This window comes from Nylanderia fulva, unplaced genomic scaffold, assembly GCF_048542155.1.
Source record: "Nylanderia fulva isolate GAGA-0341 unplaced genomic scaffold, ASM4854215v1 Scaffold4, whole genome shotgun sequence".
Lineage (NCBI taxonomy): Eukaryota > Metazoa > Arthropoda > Insecta > Hymenoptera > Formicidae > Nylanderia > Nylanderia fulva.
The window spans coordinates 7,240,253-7,260,253 of record NW_028190476.1 but is presented as its reverse complement, the minus strand read 5'-3'; the positions used below and the strand labels follow the sequence as shown (position 1 = coordinate 7,260,253).

The window sequence follows — 20,001 nt, the reverse complement described above, 5'->3', positions numbered from 1 at the left end:
GCTTTGCCTTTTACTATCACAGAGAGTTTTATAGACTCAGAACTAATGTGTTTTTCCTAATGTCGGACAGACAGTCACATACGAGTGCACATCCACTCACTCGATTTTATATTTTCAGTTCCATCGATCTTAGCCAAAATGTATCCACTTACAGATTAAAATTTGTACGACTTTATATAGATGTATAATAAATGTAATAGATTAAATAACTAAAATTGAAACACTTTTACAAAAAGAACAATGCGATACACGATATGGAATCAAGTTTATTGCGAATATTTGTTACAAATTAGAATACATTGCGCACATGAATTATTATTTCAATATTCTTATACCCGATTCGTCTTCCAATTTTGAGAAGAATTAAACCGAATTTATTAAACCGAATATAAAATATAAAATTATATTTAATACATTCTCTTTATTATAAATAATTCAAAAACAAATACGTATTAAGCAACGCGATGAAAACAAACACTAAAATATTATATTTGCTTAAATAAAATATCTTTGTTAACAATACTTTTAAAGTACTAATTTTACAGAATCACTAATAAATTTGTTTTATAATGAACAATGTCTCATAACAAAAGCAAAAGTATTATAAATATAAATAATTTAAAACGGCTGCCTGATAAGTGGTTAATTAGCATACACTATGTTTGCTAAATAGTCATTATAATTTCGTACTATTTCGCTTTATGTTATATTAAAAAAACTGTAAATAATTTTTCATTAGATTACATTAAATGACTTTTTTCTCCACTACATTCAAATAACTGATTTACTTCGCTGTTAAAAATCGAATCAATTTAGTCAATATCAGCGTGTGCAATATCTTCAAGAATATTAGCAATTGAAATATTTAATAATTTTTACATAATTATAACAATAACAATTACTGAGTTTAACAATACCAATATAAATTCTTGTTTATATAGGTATGTAAAACATTTTATGTATAAAATAACTATTAAGTACAAATAATATATATGTTAAAACAATATTTTTAAAAAGTATTTACAAAATATAAGAAAAATGAAAATTTCGCTCTGTCAATTATGCTTGATATATAGATAATTAAAAAATTATGAGTTTGCAACAAATTTGATATATTTATAAGTTTGTGTTATATCGCTTTATGTTAAATCAAAAAGCAGTGTTAATAATTACGCTTAAGATTAGTTCTATTACCTTCTTCAGTAAACTCTACTGCCATATCAGCATTTAAATTGGAACAAAAATTATTAACGTAAGGTCTCAAGATGTTACAAGTTGGTAGCTGATTGCTGCTAGACGTTAGAATATCTGCGGTGTTCCTATCACGATGAAAAAGATTGTATAATCTTGATGATAATAAGCTAGAATAATTAACAATACAATATTATGAATTAAACAGTCTTATAAATTCTTACTTGAATTATGTGCATAATGCATAATTATTGAATACAAACTAATAATATTAATATAAATTTAAAGTGTAAAACAGGCAATAAGAACCAATCGCGGAAAACAGTGCGTTATCCCAACGAAACTAAATTTTTTCGTTAGAATTAAATATCTGTGCAATAATCTTGAGAAGAATTTGTCAAACCGAATATAGATCATGCAAAATATAAAATTATTTAATACATTCTATTTACTATATATAATTAAAAACAAATACGTATTAAGCGACGCGTTGAAAATAGACATAAAAATATTATAACAGCTTAAATAAAATATCTTTGTTAATACAATACTTTTAAAGAACTAATTTTACAGAATTAACAATAAATTTATGTTTTATAATGAACAATAGTATTATAAGTGTAAATAATTTAAAACGCAGTTGCCCGATAGATAGTTAATTGACAAATATGTTCGCAAAACAATTATCATTATAATTTCGTACCATTTCGTTTCATGTTACATTAATAAAGCAGTGTAAATAATTATTTATTAGATGAATCTTTACTCCACGGTACCGATTTAAATAACTTGTCCTTGTCAATACTTTTAAAAAACGAATCAATATCTTCATTATTAGTATCAGCAGAAGGAAAATTGCTTGATGATGACATATCAGGAAGATCGTGTTAATCATCTACAATATTTGATAATTTTCACAGAATTATATAACAATAACAATTACTGAATTAATCAATACCAAAATAAATTCTCGTTTATATAAATATGTAAAACGTTTTATGTGTATAATAACTATCAAGTACAAATAATAAATAATTTAAAAAAAATATTTTAAAAAGTATTTAAAACATACCGATAAATTTAAATACGTCGCTAGTGATGAGTAAAACCATACAAATTATTAATATTTCGACCTACCTGGCCAGTACAAATTATTGCCCACATTTCGTTTTAACGGTCGAAATATTAATAAACTAGTATATTTAATAAATATTTGAAAAATAAAAATTTTGCTCTGTCGATGCATGATATGTAAGTAATTAAAAAAATTATGAGTTCGCAACATACTCAATATATTTATAAGTTTAAGTTATATCGCTTTATGTTAAATCGAAAAAGCAGTGTTAATAATTACGCTTAAGATTAGTCCTATTACCTTCTTCAGTAGACTCCACTGCCCTATCAGAATTTAAATCGGAACAAAAATTATCAAAGTAATTTCTCAAAGTGTTACAAGTTGGCAGCTGATTGCTGCTAGACGTTGGAATATCTGCGATGTTCCTATCACGACGAAAAAGATTGTATAATTTTGGTAATAATATGCTGGAATAATTAACAGTACAATATTATGAATTAGTCAGTGTTATAAAGTCTTTCTTGAAATATGTGCATAATGCATAATTATTGAATACAAACTATTAATATTAATTTAACGCTTTTATTATATTAATACTTCTCGCTGTAAACTTGAAATACTCATATAAATGTAACATATATAAATATTATTGAAATGCAAAAATATTTGTCCGGTTATTTAATATTATAAAACCTGATTCACGTTTTAAACTAAAATAAATATTTAATTAACTAAATTCTTACAAATTACAATTACAAGAAATACAACAAAGCAAATCTGATCCGAAAGTATATTTTAAAAAAATATTAACTAACTCAGATAAATTGACGTGATAATAAATATATGTAATAAAAACATTCCAAAAGATTGAATTTTATTTTCTTATTTATTATAAACAATTCTGTTCATTCTACACAAATGTACGTATATATGATAAATAAGAATATAATTAATTTATCGGAAATTCTTCTTACCCTCTTGGTATAAATTTTGGAAGCACGATGACACGATGAGCTTCGACTAAATGTACCATTATATTAAAAATATCAGATTCTTTAAATTGATCGCAAGTGTCACATTTCTTAATTACATTAAGTTGCTGGTTTACCCAGATTTTGAGTTTATTAGCTATATTTTCGTTAAGCTTATGATCATTTATCAAGTGTCTTTGTGTATATATACTCAGATTTATGGATGCCATATAAATTTTAGAACAATAATTACATTTTAATCCATTGTTTTGTGTTGGAGTAAACTGTTTTTTTAAAATTGTATTAGGATGTGAGTGTCCGATATGTCTAAACATATTGGAATGGTGAAAACTAGTATATGGCATATTACATATATTGCATATTTCATACTCCGCATCTCTTCTCATATAATACCACATCCATTTATAGTTTATTGAGCTATATAAAATAAAAAATACAAATTGCTGGAATAATTAATTTTACAACGTTTGCTTGTTGAATAATGTGTACATTGTATAATTACTCATAACAAATCAGAACTATAATATTATTGAATATAAATATTCTGTTTTCTAAGTCGGGCAATAGAGCCAAAGAAACGAAAAATTAATTACTCGGAACTGTATCTCAATTTGAGATCCCAAAGTTCCATATATAAATTAATTTCGAAACTTACATATGGAGAAATAAGCGCGAAAAATTCCCGCTTCAGCGACTTTTCGGACCTATATTTTTCGCGCTTATTTCTTCATATGTAAGTTTCGAAATTAATTTATATATGGAACTTTGGGATCTCAAATTGAGATACAGTTCCGAGTAATTAATTTTTCGTTTCTTTGGCTCTATTGCCCGACTTAGAAAACAGCATATTTATATTCTTTATATTGAGAGCCGATAAAAATATTTATTTCTGAGTATAATATTATTGACAAGATTTTATTAGCTACTTAAACTTTATCTCCTTTATTTTAATTTAAATTTTCAATATTCTTAAAAACATAAAAAATTATCTAAATTCGAATATATGTATATCTTATTAAAAAATTATATTGTACATTTGTTCATATCTATAAAGAATGTCACAAATTATCGATTATAAAATTTCTAAATATAATAACATGCAAATTTATATTATTAAAAAAGACAATAAATAGGAAGATAATCAGTATCTTCAACGAAATTTATTATAAAAAATAGTTAATTGGACTTCGTTTTCTTGATTTGATCAGTAATATTAACTCGAAACATGTGACTCTTTTTTCGCACAATATATATATATTAATACTTTATAACTATTAAATTATTATGTATATTATTATATATATAATATTAGCTATGTTTAAGTTAACTTAAATATTATAATATATTTGTGATAAAGACGTCCTAAATATTTGAAATCATGATTCTATTCTTTGTACATGATTTCACTATGTTATCACTATGTACCATTTCAAGAATTTCAATTATATATTTTATTAAATTCGATGGATTTGATAAAAATGATCAGAAATATGCTGCCTTAATATTTTTCGATGTGATATATATGTAGGCCATTTTCACCATCTCCGATTATTTCAATCGATCGATTCAATTTAAGAATTTTTAGCTGAAAAGCACAGATCATTTTAAATGTAGATAGAGTTGATCAGTATTAAAGAGGCAATTTTTTAATTGAATCAGTCGATTAAAATGCACGACAGAAATGATATAATTGATCCATAATCTCATAAATTGGTATTACCTTTCATCGTAATCTGACCTATCTGACTTATCTGCCATGATGATTGCTCTGTAGATCGTGCACTTCTGTAGGTTACAAAGAAATAATTATTTAAACGAAAAATATATGTGTGAAGAAATGTTGATAATAGAAAAAGAGGTCACAAGAAGATGTATGGTTCCTTCTAGAAATGTAAATATTGATATACAAATATTAAAACTGTCTAACGTGTTTCTCAATTTTGACGATTATAGGTAGCAATAATCCAGTATCGATCATTCCACAGTTTAAAAAACGATTTAAAATATAATTTATAATCACATGTATTACAAATAATTTCAAATAAATTAAAAATGTACCGTCACATTTATTTTTTTATAATTTTATGTTTATGTATTTTATTTATAAAAATTGCATTAACTTTATATATTACTTTTATTGCAGTCAATACAAATCGAATGAGTCTACTAATTATATAAAAAACAAAAAATTTAATATTTGTTTATATGTTATTAATACAGTAATTAACACAATACTTTCAAGAAATTGTTCTTGCATGACAAATAATAAATTTATATTTATATAATAACTTGGCATGTCTTGAGCCCTATTAGTTAACACAACGAGAATTATGTATTATTTTGATATATATACCTATTTTTGAATGTTTGTTTCGTAATATACGAAAATTGATGTTTTTTAAAAATGTGAAAATATACAAAAATATATATATATATACAAAAATGAACAACCTTAACAATACTTTATTCGAGCAATATAATTAAATTGATACCTCAAAATTTGCAAATGTTAATAAAAAATGCACTTAACACTCAAGTTCATAATTTCATTAAAAAGTTAATTCTTTTACCAATTCTCGCCAAATTCAATAATACCAATTATTTTTACGCATCCATATTTTATATTTTACGTAAATATAAAATTTAATTCAATACCTAAAAATTTATGGAAGTTAGAGCAATTATGCAGACATTTATTTTAAAAATTCAAAATTTTATAGAAAAAATTGACTCTTTTGCATCGATATTCTAATTCAATACCACATATATAATAATGATTATATTTGTATATAATAACGATTATGTAATTTATGTAAAAAAATTTATTCCGATATTTCAAAATTTGTAGAAGTTAGAGAAACCACAAAATATTTTTAAAAAAATTAAAATTACATTAATATTTGAAACATTTTATAAAATTTTATATATATGAATAATAAATATTTAATTTTACGCCAAATATTAAAGCACTACAACTCAAACAATAATGTTCTTGAAAAATTAAATTTTCAAGGGATAGACACGTATATTCTTTTTTAATATAATTTTTCGACGTTTTAGCATATTCTGAACATAATCTCATAGAAATTAAAAAAAATATTTTCAAGAAAACAATTTCCTCTTGAAAAAATATAATACTATAATACTTGCAACTTATTAACATGAAAATGGTATTAAAACCTAATGTATGTCAAATATTAAATGACTGTAATTAATATTAAACAGCCGCACGGCCAGCCAGTTATATGCCACGTGTCAACGTACGTGGCTGTCACGTAAAAATTATATAGTTCTTTCGGCATTATATCATAAACGCATCGCGGGAAAATCACTTCTTATATCATCACCACACATGCAAATATTAATCAATAATAATAAATATGATATTTTAAACCGGCCAATAAAGCCCAAGCGCGAAAATTAAGTTTCTCGGAAATGTATCTCTTTGTACAAAATTACTAAATTTCATATATTAATTAACTTTGAACTTACACATAATAGAAAAATAGGCGAGAAAAATATAGGTCCGAAAAGTCGCTGAAGCGGGAACCTATATTCGGACCTATATTATATTTTTCTTGCCTATTTTTCCATATGTAAGTTCAAGATAAATTAATATATAGAATTTAGTAATCTCGTACCAAGAGATACAGTTCTGAAAAAATTAATTTTCGCGCTTGAGCTCTATTGGCCGCTTTAAAATATCTTATTTATTATTTAATACTGAGAGCCGATAAAAATATTTCTTATTTGCAAATATTAATCATTTTCCATACTATTACGCTTGAAGTTGCAAGAAAATAAATTACATTTGTGATTTCGTCTAAATTGTGTTTCACAAACTATATGTATTATTAAATAAATAAAAGAATAAAAATTTAAAAGTTGAATAATTTTAAATATAATATAAACAATAAAAATTTGAAATACACTAAATAATATTCAATTAACCTAGCCAATTTTGTTAGCCAGAGTTGCGTATAATTCTTCAAAATAATAATTTTTTTCGGATAAATACATCTTTTGCGTAAAACATAGTGGTCGCGTGTATAAAACAATACTTAAAATAATCATCCATACAATATTTGCGTAAAACATTGTGTCGCGTGTATAAAACAATACTTAGAAAAATCATCCGTACAATAAAATAAGTTAAATAATTAATGTATTTATTACTAAAAGGATGACTTGAGATCCACACTGCAATCTGTGGCCTTGCAAAGAGTCTACAGAAAATATATATCGATCTGGTGATCGTGAACGAGCAGGACTTTGCCAATACGTTCAGACAGGTGATTGCAGCATTGGATGTCTTAACTACGGAGCAACGATATGGATGCCACCAAATTTTGGATTTACTAATTGATTCTCGAATGCAGCACTTGACGTAACAGAAAAATAATCAATTAAAATAGATCTGTGCTCGTTGCTTACGCGTGAATAAACGAAGATTCTGTCACATTTGTGAACAGTGAGATTGCACTATACAGAGTGTAATTAATTCTCAAATATTCAGAGTAAAATCATCCGTTTATGGCGCAACTAAGAAAAAAAAGTACGTAGATAAGAGTACAAAAATATTACACTTTGTGCCGCAATCAAGAGAATATCATTTCCATTTATATAAATGCAATGTAGCTTTTACATTAGTTTCTGTAAATTTACCGATAATTAAAATGACCGATTCTATAAATGTACAAAATCTAAAATATGTATAATACAAGTTTAATTATAATAGAACAACGGTTAACAATTATTCGTTCTTAATAAATGGAACAATGAAAATAAGAGAGCTTACTGGTATTTAAGAACTAAGTACTTTTTTATAATATTGCGAAAGAGAAGGCCATATAGCGATGCATATTTTTCACTGCAAATTTTTACAACTACGACTATGTATCAATAACGAGTCGATTTATGGTAAAATATCAGACTGTTGCCCAATTAATTTTAATGTATTTTAAAATTAATAAACGAAATACGTGTACATGGTTATTTACATGTTCGAGAATTTTATATTCCGTGAGTTTCATTTACTTCTATTTGATTTGTTTCATTTCACTATTCGTGCATGTTAACAATATAAGTTTATTCTTGGAATGGAATGCTTTATTAATAACGAAAAACTATAATTGAGTTAATGTGAACATCTACTATGCCTAGACAGACTTTGCCTTTTACTATCACAGAGAATTTTATAGACTCAGAACTAATAATGTGTTTTTCCTAATGTCGAACAGACAGTCACATACGAGTGCACATTCACTCACTCGATTTTATATTTTCAGTTCAATCGATATTAGCCAAAATGTATCCACTTACAGATTAAAATTTGTACGGCTCTATATAAATGTATAACAAATGTAATTGATTAAATAACTAAAATTGAAACACTTGTACAAAAAGAACAATGCGATACACAATATGGAATCAAGTTTATTGCAAATAATTGTTACAAATTAGATACATTGCTCACATGAATTATTATTTCAATATTCTTATACCCGATTCTTCTTCCAATTTTGAGAAGTATTAAACCGAATTTATTAAACCGAATATAAAATATAAAATTATATTTAATACATTCTTTTTACTATAAATAATTCAATAACAAATACGTATTAAGCAACGCGATGAAAACAAACACTAAAATATTATATTTGCTTAAATAAAATATCTTTGTTAACAATATTTTTAAAGTACTAATTTTACAGAATCACTAATAAATTTGTTTTATAATGAACAAGAGTATTATAAGTATAGATAATTTAAAACGCAGTTGCCCGATAAGAAGTTAATTGACAAATATGTTCGCAAAATGTCTCATAACAAAAGCAAAATTATTATAAATATAAATAATTTAAAACGGCTGCCTGATAAGTGGTTAATTAGCATACACTATGTTCGCAAAATAGTCATTATAATTTCGTACTATTTCACTTTATGTTATATTAAAAAAACTGTAAATAATTATTCATTAGATTACATTAAATGACTCTTTTCTCCACTACATTCAAATAACTGATTTACTTCGTTGTTAAAAATCGAATCAATTTAGTCAATATCAGCGGGTGCAATATCTTCAAGAATATTAGCAATTGAAATATTTGATAATTTTCACATAATTATAACAATAACAATTACTGAGTTAATCAATACCAATATAGATGCTTGTTTATATAGGTATGTAAAACATTTTATGTATAAAATAACTATTAAGTACAAATAATATATATGTTAAAAACAATATTTTTAAAAAGTGTTTACAAAATATAAAAAAAATAAAAATTTTGCTGTGTCAATTATGCTTGATATATAGATAATTAAAAAATTATGAGTTTGCAACACATTTGATATATTTATAAGTTTGTGTTATATCGCTTTATGTTAAATCGAAAAAGCAGTGTTAATAATTACGCTTAAGATTAGTCCTATTACCTTCTTCAGTAGACTCCACTGCATCAGCATTTAAATCGGAACAAAAATTCTCAACGTAAGTTCTCAAAGTATTACGAGTTTGATTGTTGATTGCTGCTAGTCGTTGGAATATCTGCGGTGTTCGTATCACGATGAAAAAGATTGTATAATCTTGGTGATAATAAGCTGGAATAATTAACAGTACAATATTATGAATTAAACAGTCTTATAAAGTCTTACTTGAACTATGTGCATAATGCATAATTATTGAATACAAACTATTAATATTAATATAAATTTAAAGTGTAAGACAGGCAATAAGAACCAATCGCGGAAGACAGTGCGTTATCCCAACGAAACTAAATTTTTTCGTTAGAATTAAATATCTGTGCAATAATCTTGAGAAGAATTTGTCAAACCGAATATAGATCATGCAAAATATAAAATTATTTAATACATCCTATTTACTATAAATAATTAAAAATAAATACGTATTAAGCGACGCGTTGAAAATAGACATAGAAATATTATAACAGCTTAAATAAAATATCTTTGTTAATACAATACTTTTAAAGAACTAATTTTACAGAATTAACAATAAATTTATGTTTTATAATGAACAATAGTATTATAAGTATAAATAATTTTAAAAGCAGTTGCCCGATAAGTAGTTAATTGACAAATATGTTCGCAAAACAATCATCATTATAATTTCGTACCATTTCGTTTCATGTTACATTAATAAAACAGTGTAAATAATTATTCATTAGATGGCTCTTTACTTCATTATACCGATTTAAATAACTTGTCCTTGTCAATACTTTTAAAAAACGAATCAATATCTTCATTATTAGTAGCAGAGGAAAAGTTGCTTGATGGTGACATATCAGGAAGATCGTGATAATCATCTACAATATTTGATAATTTTCGCAGAATTATATAACAATAACAATTACTGAATTAATTAATAACAAAATAAATTTTTGTTTATATAAATATGTAAAATGTTTTATGTGTAAAATAACTATCAAGTACAAATAATAAATAATTTTAAAAAGTATTTAAAACATACCGATAAATTTAATGAAGTCGCCAGTAATGAGTAAAACCACACAAGTTATTAATATTTCGACCTAACTAATCAGTACAAATTATTGCCAACATTTTGTTTTGACGGTCAAAATATTAATAAACTTGTATACTTAATAAATATTTAAAAAATAAAAATTTTGCTCTGTCGATGCATGATAATTAATTCATGGTAATTAAAAAAATTATGAGTTCGCAACATATTCAATATATTTATAAGTTTGAGTTATATCGCTTTATGTTAAATCGAAAAGCAGTGTCTATTACCATATTCAGTAGACTCTACTGCCATATCAGCATTTAAATCGGAACAAAAATTATTAACGTCAGGTCTCAAAGTGTTACAAGTTGGTAGCTGATTGCTGCTAGACGTTGGAATATCTGCGGTGTTCCTATCACGATGAAAAAGATTGTATAATCTTGGTGATAATAATCTGGAATAATTAACAGTACAATATTATGAATTAGTCAGTGTTATAAAGTTTTACTTGAATTATGTGCATAATGCATAATTATTGAATACAAATTATTAATATTAATTTAACGCTTTTATTATATTAACACTTCTCGCTGTAAACTTGAAATGCTCATATAAATGTAATATATATAAATATTATTGAAATGCAACAATTTTTGTCCGGTTATTTAATATTATAAATCCTGATTCACAATTTATATTAAAGTAAATATTTAATTAAATAAATTTTTACAAATTACAATTACAAGAAATACAACAGAGCAAAGCAGGTCCGAAAGTATATTTTAATAAAATATGAATTATCTAAAATAAATTGACGTAAATATAAATATATGTAATAAACACATTCCAAAAGATTGAATTTTATTTTCTTATTTATTATAAACAATTCTGTTTATTCTACACAAATGTACGTATAAATGATATATAACTATATAATTTATTTATTGGAAATTTTTCTTACCCTGTTGGTATAAATTTTGGAAGCACGATGACACGATGAGTTTCGACTAAATGTACCATTATATTAAAAATATCGAATTCTTTAAATTGATCGCATGTGTCACATTTCTTAATTATATCAAGTTGCTGGTTTACCCAGATTTTGAGTTCATTAGCTATATTTTCGTTAAGATTATGTTCATTTGTCAAGTGATTTTGTGTATATGTACTCAGATTTATGGATGCCATATAAATTTTAGAACAATAATTACATTTTATTCCATTGTGTTGGAATAAACTGTTTTTTTAAAATTGTATTAGAATGTAAGTATCCGATATGTCTAAACATTTTGGAATGGTGAGAACTAGTACATGGCATATTACATATATTGCATATTTCATACTCCGCATCTCTTCTCAAATAATACCACATCCATCTATAGTTTATTGAGCTATATAATTGAGCTATAAAATAAAAAATACAAATTGCTGGAATAATTAATTTTACAACGTTTGCTTGTTGAATAATGTGTACATTGTATAATTACTCATAACAAATCAGAACTATAATATTATTGACAAGATTTTATTAGCTACTTAAACTTTATCTCCTTTATTTAAATTAAAATTTTCAATATTCTTAAAAACGTAAAAGATTATCCAAATTCGAATATGTATATCTTATTAAAAAATTGTATTACACATATGTGTTCATATCTATAAAGAATGTCACAAATTATCGATTATAAAATTTCTAAATATAATATAACATGCAAATTTATTTTATTAAAAAAGACAATAATTAGAAAGATAGTCTGTATCTTCAAAAATACTAATTATAAAAATTAGTTAATTGGACTTCGTTTTCTTGATTTGATCAATAATATTATTTCGAAACATGTGACCTTTTTTCGCACCATATATATGGTATATATTAATATTTTATAATTACTTATGTATATTATTATGTATATTATTATTATGTATATTTTTATGTATATAATATTAGCTATGATTAAGTTAACTTAAATATCATAATAGATTTGTGATGAAGACGTTCTTAATATTTAAAATCATGATTCTATTTCTTGTATATAATTTCACTATGTTACCACTATGTACCTTTTCAAGGTTTTCAAGTATATATTTTTTTTATATTCGATGGATTTTATAAAAATTATATGTTGCCTTAATATTTTTTGATGTGATATATAGGCCAATTTCACCATCTTCGATTATTTTAATCGACCAATTCAATTTAAGAATTTGTAGTTAGAAAGCACAGACCATTTTAAATGTAGATAGTGTTAATCAGTTTTAAAATGGCAATTTTTTAATTTCATCAGTCGATCAAAATGCAGGACAGAGATGATATAATTGGCCCATAATCTCATAAACTGATGTTACCTTTCTTTGACATCTGACATATACTCATCAGTATCACCAAATAAAAAAAAGCTCCTTGATGACGCAGGAAGATTGTGATCATCTACAATATTTGATAATTTTCACAGAATTATAACAATAACAATTACTGAATTAATAATCAATACTAATATAAATTCTTATTTATATAAATATGTAAAATGTTTTATGTGTAAAATAACAATCAAATAATATATAATTTTAAATAAAATGTTTTTACAAAATATTTAAAAATATTTAAAAAATAAAAATTTCGCTCGGTCGCTTAATATGAAGATAAGTAAAAAATTTATGAGCTTGCAACACAATCGATACATTTATAAGTTTGTTATATCGCTTTATGTTAAATCGAAAAAGCAGTGTTAATAATTACTTTTAAGATTAGTTCTATTACTTTTTTCAGTAGACTCTACTGCCCTATCAGAATTTAAATCGGAACAAAAATTTTCAACGTCAGTTCTCGAAGTACTACAAGTTGGCTACTGATTGCTGCTTAACGTTGAACTATCTACATTGTTTCCATCACCATGAAAAAGATTGTATACAATTACTGTTACGCTGAAATAATTAACAGCACAATATTATGAATTAGTCAAAGTTATAAAGTCTTGCTTGTATCATGTGCATAATGCATAATTATTGAATACGAACTATTGATATTAACTTAACGATTTTATTATATAAACACTTCTCGCTGTAAACTCGAAATACTCATATAAATGTAACATGTATAGAATATTATTGAAATGCAACAATTCTTGTCCGGTTATTTCATATTATAAACATAAACCCTCATTTACGTTTTAAACTAATATAAATATTTAATTAACTAAACTTTTACAAATTACAATTACAAGAAATACAACAGAGCAAATTTGGTCCGAAAATATATTTTAATAAAATATTAACTAACTCAGACAAATTGACGTAAATATAAATATATGTAAGAAACACATTTCAAAATATTGAATTTTATTTTTTTATTTATTATAAACAATTCTGTTCATTCTACACAAATGTACGTATATATGATAAATAACAATATAATTAATTTATTGAAAATTCTTCTTACCCTGTTGGTATAAATTTCGGAAGCACGATGACACGATGAGCTTCGCGCGACTAAATGTATCATTTTATTAAAAACATCAGATTCTTAAATTGATCGCAAGATTCGCATTTCTCAATTAAAGGAAGTTGGTCGTTTACCCAGCTTTTGAGTTCATTATAGCTATATTTTCGTTAAATTTATGTATGTTTGTCAGGTGATTTTGCACCTTCATACTTGGATTCAAGAATGGCATATAAATTTGAGAACAATAATTACATTTTACTCCGTTGGTTTCAGTAGAAGTAAAGTTATTATGTATTTCTAAGGGATTATATGAACGAGGATGTGAAGTTGACACATGCACAATCATACTGAATCGGTGTGCAATGATATATTCATTATTGCAAATATTACATATTTCATTCTCCGTATCACTTCTCAAATAATACCACATCCATGTACAATCCTTTAAACTGTATAAAATAAAAAATACAAATTGTATGGAATAATTAATATTGTAATGTTTGCTTGTTGAGTAAGGTGTACAGTATAATATATAAATATTCACATACGACCATTTTTGACCGGTTATTTTATATTATAAACACTAATTCACAATTTGTACTAAATTAAATACTTAATTAAATAAATTGTTACAAATTACCGATTACAGAAATACAACAGAGCAAATCTGGTCGAACGTATATTTCAATATAAAGTATTAACTAACTCAGACAAATTGACGTGAATTTAAATATATATGTAATAAACACATTCCTAATGATTGAATTTTATTATCTTATTTATTATAAACAATTCTGTTTATTGCACACAAATGTACGTATTAATGATAAATAACAATATAATTAATTTATTGGAAATTCTTCTTACCCTGTTGGTATAAATTTCGGAAGCACGATGACACGATGAGCTTTGACTAAATGTATCATTTTATTAAAAATATCAGATTTTTCAAATTGATCGCAAGTCTCACATTTCTCAATTATATCAAGTTGCTGATTTACCCAGATTTTGAGTTTATTAGCTATATTTTCGTTAAGTTCATGCTTACTCTTAATGTGACGTTACATATTAAAATTTAGACGAAAAGATGGCTTATAAATTTGCAGACAATAATTACATTTTATTTTGTTGTTCCCTATTGTAAAAAAAGGTGTTTCTTCTGATTTATTATAAATATCAGGATGTCCTTTTTGTATATGTTCTTGCATATATACAATGTGAGTCGAACAATATTTCTTATCACAAATATTACATATTTCATACTCCGTATTTCTTCTCAAATAATTCCACATCCATCTATAGTTTATTGAGCTATATAAAATAAAAGATACAAATTGCTGGAATTATTAATATTGTAATGTTTGCTTGGTTGAATAATGTGTACAATGTACAATTACTGATAACAAATCAAAACTAATATTATTAATAAGATCTTATTATCTATTTAAACTTTTATCTCCTACATTTAATTTTAACTTTTAATATTCTTAAAAACATGAAAACTATCTAAATACGAATATCTATATCTTTATTAATTAAATTGTACATTTGTTCATATCTATAAAGATTCCCATAAATCATCGATTATAAAAGTCCTAATATAATAGCACGCAAATTTAGATTATTAAAAAGAGACAATACGCACAAATAGAAAGATAGTCAATATCTTCAAAGATATTAATTGTAAAACTCAAGTTAATTAGACTTTGTTTTCTTGTTTTAATCAATAATATTATGTCAAAATATGTGACCTTTTTAGCACTTTGTATATATATTTATACTTAAATTTGGAGATTAAAGGAGATTTGGAGATTATACTTAAATTTGGAATTTGGAGATTAAAGATTTGAACACAAACCTAAATTTCATTCGGTGTAAGATCTCTAATATAGTGAAAAAATTGTTTGATTCTTTACCTAATAACGTGGTAAATCAGTTTTTTCGTTTAAGTAAACAACGACTAAATAACTTTAATTATAGAATAAAAAGTAGGATGATAAAAAAGTTTGATAGGATGAAACAGAAATATATGGTATTGTCAAATCCGTTGGAAAACATCGACAATTCCAACTGGTTAATAAATATCAGCTCTAAAGTGTTACCTGATACTGTATCTAAACTCTTAAGTTTAGGCGATACGTTTGCCTTACCGATTCATTGCTCAAATAAGAACGATCGACTAAATTATACTGTTGAGGTGATAAAGAATTTTGAATCGAATTGTCGTTATGTTCCTGAGGATGCTTTGGAAACAACTAGAATATCCATTGCCAATTCACTACAAAAATTTCTGTCTAAAAGTAAACATATCAATTATAGTGACAGATTTATTCATGATGCGTTTAATATTTCTAATAAATATCTGCAGAACAATAAAGATTTAATTGTTACCAAAGCTGACAAAGGACAAGTGACAGTGGTTATGAATAGAAATGATTATGTGACTAATATGGAATTATTGTTAAGTGATTCGATGACATACAAAAAATTAAATAAAAATCCGATTACACGTCTGACGAACAAACTTCATACGTTAGTAAAGTCATGGCATAATAATGAGATCATTGATGATCAAACATATAAATTTCTGAATTGCACAAATGGTAATTTACCACGGTGTTATGGACTCCCGAAGATCCATAAGAGCGGGTATCCATTGAGGATCATTGTGTCATCGTTAGGCAGTCCCTTTTATAATATTGCCAGTTACATTCATGAGATATTAGTTAAGTCTGTTAAGAAACCGGATTCTAATGTTAAGGATGTTTGGACTTTTGTGAATACTATTAAAAATACAATGGTTAATGACGATGACGTAATGATTTCCTTAGATGTTTGTTCGTTGTTTACAAATATTCCAAAAGATTTAGTTTTTTCTGCAATTGAGGGTCGTTGGAGTGACATAAGTCTAAAAACTAAATTTAATTTGCAACAGTTTCTATACGCTGTTGATGTAATACTTACTTCAACGAGTTTTCAATTTAACGAGCAGTATTATGAACAAATTTATGGAAGCCCTATGGGATCCCCTCTATCACCGATACTAGCTGACTTAGTAATGGATGACTTGGAAACAAATTGTTTAAATTCTTTAAGTTTTAAAGTTCAGACTTTTTATAGATATGTGGACGACATTTTTGTTATTTTACCTAACTCTAAAATAAATGAAATTTTAAGTACATTTAATAATTATCATGAACGTTTAAAATTTACACATGAAATAGAGACCAATTCTTCTATTAATTTTTTAAATTCTACAGTTATCCGCAATGGGAATAAATTGACAACTAATTGGTTTAGGAAACCTACATGTTCTGGCAGATACATCAATTTTCTTTCGAGTCATCCTATTAAGTACAAAATTAATACGATTTACAATTTAGTAGACCATGCAATTTTACTTTCTAACGAACAATTTCATAACGAATATTGAGATTGTAAAGAACATTTTAATTAATAATTGTTTTCCGGATCATATTATTAATAAGTATGTAAATAAAAGAATTAATGTACTGAAGAACAACAGGAATGGTAACGGTCACAATGCGGATAATAACGACAGTTTGAGTAACGATTTAGATAATAACGTTAATGTGAATTCGGCTCAAGATAAGAATTATGTAATTCCACTCCCATACGTTAAAGACGTTAGCGACAGTATTAAAAGGTCACTTAATAGTGCTAACATAAATGTCGTTTATAGTTTGCCAAAAAAGTTGAATAGGCTGATAAAACGAGGTAAAGATTTAATAACTAATGATATTAAAACGAATGTAGTTTACAAGATTAACTGTGAAAATTGTAATGCATCATACATTGGACAAACAAAAAGACATTTATGCACTAGAGTGAAGGAACATGCCAGCAATATTAAATTACATGAGTACTAATCATTCGGTTTTGAGCAAACACAGATGTGATTTTGGGCATAACTTTGATTGGAAATCACCGACAATTTTACATAACGAGAAACATGTAAGAAAGAGAGAGATATGCTGAAATGTTCTTCATAAAGAAGCATGACAATACAGTTAACCTACAGAAAGACACCGAGAATTTGACAAACATTTACGACAAAATAATAAAGATTGTTTAGTGGCGCGTTTCAAGTTTAGTCGTTGACGAAACATCATAACGATGGGACGTGTTCCTCTTTTAATTTTTAACTTTTAACATCATAACGATGGGACGTGTTCCTCTTTTAACGTTTAACTTTCGATTTCAAATAACACCGGTGTGATGTTATGTTAACCTCGGTTTAATTGATGGTATGTTTATAAAATTTATACTTATTTTATTAATTTAACACTTAAATGAGTTTTCGTATGTTAAAAAATATTGTGTAACATTATGTTGTAGAAATTTCACTTGAAAAGGACCACAACCAAATGGTCGAAACGTCGTGAAATAATCAAATAAAATTGCTAGTTACGTCGTAGTCAAGTCGTTTAAGCTTATTTATACTTAACTTTATGAGTATATTTATAAGTTAACTAAAATATTATATTATATTTGTGATAAAGACGTCCTAAATATTTGAAATCATGATTCTATTCGTTGTACATGATTTTACTAACAATAAGTGACCATTATGTACCTTTCTAGATTTTCAATTATATTTTTTTCTATTTTCGATTGATTTGATAAAAATTATCACAATTATCATGCCTTATTATTATATGTGATATATAGGCCAATTTCACCATCTCCTATTATTTTAATCGACCGATTCAATTGAAGAATTTCCAACTGCAAAGCACAGACATCCTATTTTAAATGTAGACAAAGTTGATGAGTTTTAAGTTTGCAAATTTTAATTTAATCAGCCGATTAAAATGCACGACGGAGATGATATAATTGGCCCATTATCTCATAAACTGGTATTACCTTTCTTGGACATCTGACATATCTGCCATGTTGACTGCTCTGTAGATCGTGCACTACTGTGAGTTATAAAGGAAAAATTATTTAAACGAAAAATATGTGTGAAGAAATGTTGATAATAGAAAAAGAAGTCACAGGAAGATGTATAATTCGTTCTATAAATGTAAATATTGATATACAAATGTTAAAACTGCCTAATGTGTTTCTCAATTATTTTGACGATTATATGTAATATATAGCAACAATCCCGTACCGATAATTCCACAGTTTAGGAAATGATTATTCCATGTTAGAATATTTATATATTTCGAATATATTAATATTATAAAGTATATTTAGTTGAATTGATATTCAAATGTTTATTTGAAACATTACTAATTATTTCTTGTTATAAATATATATTTTATTTATTTTTTAGTTTGTCGCTTAGTTATTTTGTTATTATAAAAGTTATATTTATTAATTGTAAAAGCAAGACTTCGAAAATATATTTTATCACATAATATATGTTATTCTTTTATCTTTTTTTTAATTAAGATATTTATATGTGAAGAGCTAGAGATCGAAATTTGAGTCTGCATTTTTGATAATCTAAAGTTAATATATATATATGTAAGCATCCAAGTAGGAGCAAAAAAATACATGATCTAAAAGTTAAAGGAATAAAAAAACAGATTGTGAAAGTCTATTTGTAAAAAATATACATTTATGAGAAAAAAATTATTTATAATGATAAAATAATATTAAAAAATTTGAAAACAAATTTAAAAAAGTTCATAATTTAAAAAATAAATTTCATAGAAGTAATAAGGAAATAAAGAGAGACAAAAGACGAGAAACTATTACTATTAATACTATAACTATTAGTATAAAACTATTATTATATAAGCCTACGGTTTTTATTCGTAAAAAAGGGAGAGAACTGTATTTTAGA

The 20,001-nt window shown here is 25.4% G+C and overlaps 2 protein-coding genes and 1 long non-coding RNA gene across 5 annotated transcripts; all 3 read right to left on the bottom strand.

Annotated features, from left to right (window-relative positions):
• Positions 1-248: 248 nt before the first annotated feature.
• On the bottom strand, positions 249-5,044 carry LOC114937832 (uncharacterized). Of its 3 annotated transcripts, none has more exons than XM_085485984.1 (5): positions 4,979-5,044; positions 3,241-3,675; positions 2,567-2,733; positions 1,895-2,086; positions 249-1,361 (listed from the first exon to the last, which is right to left on the bottom strand). In XM_085485984.1, exons 1-4 carry the CDS (start codon positions 5,014-5,016, stop codon positions 2,079-2,081), a joined length of 648 nt encoding a protein of 215 aa, XP_085342110.1. In that variant the 5' UTR covers positions 5,017-5,044; the 3' UTR covers positions 249-1,361; positions 1,895-2,078. The 3 variants fall into 3 exon arrangements, with proteins under 3 accessions (XP_085342110.1, XP_085342111.1, XP_029167330.2); XM_085485985.1 differs by having other exon boundaries at positions 1,968-2,086; XM_029311497.2 differs by having other exon boundaries at positions 2,567-2,691.
• Positions 5,045-9,617: 4,573 nt separating this feature from the next.
• Positions 9,618-13,161, bottom strand: LOC114937833 (uncharacterized). Its single transcript, XM_029311498.2, has 4 exons — positions 13,091-13,161; positions 11,706-12,148; positions 11,032-11,198; positions 9,618-9,861 (listed from the first exon to the last, which is right to left on the bottom strand). The coding sequence occupies exons 2-4, from the start codon at positions 11,930-11,932 to the stop codon at positions 9,665-9,667; spliced, it is 591 nt and encodes a 196-aa protein (XP_029167331.2). The 5' UTR covers positions 11,933-12,148; positions 13,091-13,161; the 3' UTR covers positions 9,618-9,664.
• A 347-nt stretch (positions 13,162-13,508) lies between these two features.
• On the bottom strand, positions 13,509-19,133 carry LOC114937829 (uncharacterized). Its single transcript, XR_003820943.2, has 4 exons — positions 19,071-19,133; positions 15,051-15,494; positions 14,181-14,632; positions 13,509-13,666 (listed from the first exon to the last, which is right to left on the bottom strand). It is a non-coding gene; the product is annotated as an uncharacterized LOC114937829 (long non-coding RNA).
• Between the last annotated feature and the right edge of the window lie 868 nt (positions 19,134-20,001).

Bases quoted from the DNA above. Each gene is read 5' to 3' on its own strand.
- LOC114937833 (XM_029311498.2), bottom strand. From the start codon at position 11,932: ATGGCATCCATAAATCTGAGTACATATACACAAAATCACTTGACAAAT. The intron at 11,199-11,705 runs GTAAGAAAAATT...TAATTATTCCAG, and splicing joins CCAAAATTTATACCAACAGG to ATTATTATCACCAAGATTAT. The intron at 9,862-11,031 runs GTAATAGACACT...TAATTATTCCAG, and splicing joins AGTAGAGTCTACTGAATATG to CTTATTATCACCAAGATTAT.
- LOC114937832 (XM_085485984.1), bottom strand. From the start codon at position 5,016: ATGGCAGATAAGTCAGATAGGTCAGATTACGATGAAAG. The intron at 3,676-4,978 runs GTAATACCAATT...TATTTTATATAG, and splicing joins AGGTCAGATTACGATGAAAG to CTCAATAAACTATAAATGGA. The intron at 2,734-3,240 runs GTAAGAAGAATT...TAATTATTCCAG, and splicing joins CCAAAATTTATACCAAGAGG to CATATTATTACCAAAATTAT.